The 4682-nt window shown below is 60.6% G+C and overlaps 1 protein-coding gene across 1 annotated transcript in view; it reads right to left on the reverse strand.

Annotated features, from left to right (window-relative positions):
- Nucleotides 1-4100, reverse strand: part of LOC113212595 (microphthalmia-associated transcription factor) — a 78961-nt gene extending 74861 nt beyond the window's left edge. The window contains exons 1-4 of the mRNA XM_052266117.1: nucleotides 3629-4100; nucleotides 2349-2553; nucleotides 979-1181; nucleotides 667-892 (exon numbers count right to left, since the gene is read on the reverse strand). Coding sequence (XP_052122077.1) covers nucleotides 667-892; nucleotides 979-1181; nucleotides 2349-2553; nucleotides 3629-4083 — 1089 coding nt within the window. The 5' untranslated portion in view covers nucleotides 4084-4100. The remainder of the gene's footprint in view (nucleotides 1-666; nucleotides 893-978; nucleotides 1182-2348; nucleotides 2554-3628) is intronic.
- Between the last annotated feature and the right edge of the window lie 582 nt (nucleotides 4101-4682).

Raw genomic sequence — 4682 nt, forward strand, 5'->3', positions numbered from 1 at the left:
AACTCGGTAGCCGGTTGCCGGCGGGCCAAGTGGCGGCGGGGCGGGACGGGGCGGGGCGCCGTGCTGTGGGGCCCTTGGGCACCCATTATTCGGTTCCACTCTCTTCTACTCGGTTCGCTCATGGGAACAATGAATCGGTTTTCAAGCATATGCTCGAGACAACGCGACATGCATGCCTACTCACTTACACCCCGTGACCTCCCTTGTTTTGCCGTCCCGATCGCAAAGGCGTCGGGGCGCGGCGTGGGGTGGGGTGGGGCGGTGACAACGCAGAACACACAGCCCGCGTCATTCAACAAAAACCGGTCCAGACCGGTTCCAATTGTATCCGGTCTAGGCCTTTCATGCCATTGGCTGGGACCGGTTACAACAACACGTGCAGACATACTCCGTGCTGCAAAAGACTTTTGTCGTCTGCGGAGCCCCCCTCCTCCTCTCCCCTCCACTCCGCACCGGGACACACCGGACACCGAGCAAGGGCAATCAGCTCACTCAAGTCGCCCGGGCGCGCGCATGGGCGAGGCTCGCGGCCGCGGAGCGGGGTGCTCCAGGACATCGTCAGGACGCCGTCAGGAGACCGTCAGGAGGACGCCATCAGGACGCCGTCCGGACGCCGTCCGGACGGCGGGCTGTATGGGGAGTCGTGCACTCTCGTGGTAGTCTTACCTCGGACGCGCTAGTGGCGACGGACGGCGCGGAGGTGGCGGCGCTGGCCGCGGAGCACACCGAGCTGCTCACGGTGGAGGAGACGTTGGCGCCGGACTGCTCGCGCGCCGGCGGTAGCGTGCGGACGCCCATCACGGCCTCGGCGGCGCCCAGCACCTCGGACAAGGTGCCCGTCAGCCGGGAGAGGGCAGGGGTGGCCGCGGAGGACCGTTGCCCACCAGAGTCCCTGCATTCAAGGGTGCAGGCAGGGCGGATGATGAGAAAATACGAGCCGAAGCGAATGGAACTCTTGCCATGTGCCTCCGTACTCACTCGTTGGGAGGGTGGCCCTGCCGGGGGTCGGCGTCGGCAGCAACAGCAGCACCAGCTGCGGTGGTCGCCGAGGGGGTGGCCTCCGCCGCCGCCTGCTGGCCCTGCTGGCTCTGCTGGAGGCTGGCCTGCACGTACTGCCGCACCTGGTGCTTGCTCCGCTCCAGGACGTGGTACTTGGTGGGGTTCTCCAGCACCGTCTGCACCTGAGCACGTGGACAGAGAAAAGGGGGAGAGGTCATTTCCGCAGTCGCAATCATTCCGCACAGATGTCACATAGAAGTCTATTTAGAGATCAAAACCTTTTTGCTGCAGCACCAAAAATGTAATATCTCTCCATTTCTTTTAAGGTAATAGCTACACACTCCTCCCACACGAACATGATTTTCCAACGACATGCTCCTCGATGGATCAATCTGGTTCTCCCCCGGGGATGCGGGGGCTGCGAGGGGCAGCCTGCCGGGCGGGGCGTGCGCGCGCATAAACGCCCCCCCGGCACAAGTGATGCACGGCGCCGGGCCCGGCCTGCACCTGCATACCGGGCGCCACCGGCGCCAGCACGCCGCCATAAGGCTCTAGGAGCTGGTCCGCGACGTCGGCACGACAAACTTTAACGGAGGCGTCGAAAATGGCTGCAAGATTTTGCTATATTGAATAGCGCGAAATGGCTGTTTCAATTATTTTATCGTGTCCTGGAAGAGACAAGACACAGCTGTGCTGAACCTTGGAGGAAGCAACAGAGACTGTTGCTCCCCCCCGATTGTTTGCATCCGAAGCAGCAGAATGAGAACAGCCTCCTCCAAACTGGACTGCGCTGCCCGCCGCGTTGCCGTGGCCTGGCACCCTCACACCTGCTGCGCCTCGCCTTCCAAATTCATATTGTCGCTCCTGAACGACGCGCGCCGCGCCGCTTTGGCAGGCGGCGATCTGTCTTAATTTAAATTTCTTGGCAGGTGAGTGACAGCTCGCGAGAGAGATCTCTATCGACGGGGAGAAGAGCAGCTCGCACCCTGTCCCAGCAGCCGCGGCGGGGGGTTTGGACGGGTGCCTCGCAGAGACGGGACGGGTACCCGTAGAGGGACACGGTGGACACGTGGTGCAAGAGTGTGTCTGCCTTTGTGTCGTACTCGAGGTCGGAGGCGACGAGGGCCCTAAAGGTGGCGAGACAGGGTGAGGCCTTGTACGGGAGCCCTCCACGCCCTCGACCGCACTCTTTGCTGAGGCCGACACACCCCACCACATCCAAACCCATACCTCACCTCACCTCGCCAACCCCACCTCACCCACAGAGGCCAACTCCCAGCCGCCCGAGCCCGATGGGCTGCCGACCTCGCCGGCGTCGCTATGGTGCGGGAGGGAGCAGTGCTTCTCACCTGGAAGACGGACTGCGGCACGTCCACGCCGATGTTGATGGGCGGGCGGGGCGGTTCGGCCGCCTGGCGCTCCTGCTGCTGCTGCTGCTGCTGCTGCAGCTGCATCCGCTGCTCCAGCCGCTCCTGCTGCATCTGCTGTTCCCGCATCAGCTGCTGCTTCATCTGGGTGCGCAGCGGCAACGACGAGTGCTTGAACGAGGGCGGCCTGCGGCAGAAGAGGCGTCGTCCAGAAAGTACGTCCGTTATTCTCACATGCATCACACGAGAGCGCCGCCCCCGAGACACCCCATAGGCCACCCCGCCGTACGCGCGCGCACACCCCAGAAAAGATGGCCCACACACAGCACGCGTGCACAGACGCAAAACTGATGGCCCGTAACAAACAACAACGAAGGAACGGACGGACGACCTGGACGAACCCACCCACGGACGCACGCAGGGCAGCCAGCCACCCGCACGGAACCAAACACAGGCACCGCCCTCCAGAGCAAAACACACGACACACGCCGCCGGGGGCGGTGACGTAGTGACTACTACTTATCGGTGGTATCAGCCGGCCGCACCGCACCGCCGCAAGCCACGCTTCCAAAAACTTGTACACTCAGCGAGTTGTGAACACCACCAAAACATTTGGCGCGCCGTGTCTGGCGCCGCCCCCGCGCTGCCCGTGTGGCTGTGCGGCACGCGACCTGCCTCAAGCGAATCAAGAACCGGAAGCTAAGAAGAAGAAAAAAACGCGAGCCACACGATCACCAGAAAAACGTAGATAGTAAGTTGCTTCATGACTCACACTCGCGAAAAGAAGAAATGGCACAAGTACTCGACATTTGTTAGGTGTGGTACCAGGACTAGGTATGGATGATTTCGTAACTAATGATGGTCGCGTGCATGCGTGCGATCGGGGGGTTTGCCTAATGGGCTATGACAATGCGGAACGTAGGCGCGAGTAGGCAACCCGCGCGAACGCGTGCGTGCGGTACAGTATGACCGCGGTGGCCACTCGGTCGGCCCGGTAATTGCACAGATTTTTATCAGGCTTTTCTCATTCTGCTCAGATTAGATTGACTTTCCGGTATCCGAGAGAGGAAAAACAAAGCTCTCTTTCACGGGGAATACCCTCCAGCCAGCAAGCAGATTTATAATTCCGCCAGCGGCTCGGTTTCAATTTTCCGTTTTACTTCGTTATACCTTACAGCCTAAACTTCGTTCAACGACAGTGGGCAGACATCACACGAGCTCACCTGCGCCATCTCCCGCTCTTTACGGGTCACAAAACTCACCCTCTGGGTGGCAGCCGACTCGCCCTGGGGGTGGTCTGCTGTGGGGGGTTGGGTGCGGGCGGCGCGGGCGGCGCCACCGGCGGCACCATGTCCACGATGCTGGGGTCCATGTCCAGGATCATCTTGAGGTCCTCATCGATGCCCACGTGCACGCGGATGGAGCGCGGGCTGTCGGCGCCCTGCAGGATGAGCTTCTCGATCATGTCGCCGAGGTCCTGCTGCAGGTCTTCCTGCCGCGGCTCCTGCTGCTGCTGCTGCTCCTGCTCCTGCTGCTGGAGCTGTTGCATCTGATGGAGCAGGAACAGCTGCTCTCCGTTGAGGTCATTTTTCGATAGAGCCGCTGCCGGGTCGGGCGGCGGCTGCGGAGGCAGCGGAGGCTGTACGTGCAGCTGCGGGTCCTGGGGGTAGAACTGCTGCGGCAGGGGCGGGTGGGGCGGGGCACCTCTCGTCATCATCTCATGACAGCCGCTTTAACGCCGTCCTGCGGTCCTCTAAAACAATCTGAACGAAGGTGGTGATAGAAAGAGAAACCATATGCAAACAATGCAGAGACGTGGGCGGGGCTTGCAAGGAAAATTTCTGAAATTGTTATTTTATGTACCGCTAATCACACTCTCACTCTTTGCTTACAGGTGTTTGTGTAAATTACCCCGCACCCCCTGAATAAACGACGAGTCTTTGTGTTTTTGTGGGTACGGTATGCATGGGTAGCGACCGCCGCTCTACTGTACACTCCGCGCGCCACGCGAGCGGGCTGCGCGAAGTGATTCACACCCGACCAATGACAAACCAGCGCCGAGTCCCTGCCGAAAAGGGAGGGGAACGCTGTTTAGATGCGCCCGTCCGATCGCCGACGTTTCGTCTCTGACCCAATGACAGAAAAGAAGAGCTCCTTCCTTCATCCTTCAATGCAAGTGCCCTGCTTGCCACATGTGTGTGTGTGTGTGTGTTGCAATTTTCTGGATCCTTCCAAAGCCTATTAGAGTGGAGTTGGACAAACGATCCAATAACTACCGACCCAGTTTAACGCGAGTAACGGGTTTCGGACGATTAC

The sequence above is a fragment of the Frankliniella occidentalis genome, unplaced genomic scaffold, assembly GCF_000697945.3.
Source record: "Frankliniella occidentalis isolate FOCC.00 unplaced genomic scaffold, Focc_3.1 Scaffold35, whole genome shotgun sequence".
In the NCBI taxonomy this organism is placed as follows: domain Eukaryota; kingdom Metazoa; phylum Arthropoda; class Insecta; order Thysanoptera; family Thripidae; genus Frankliniella; species Frankliniella occidentalis.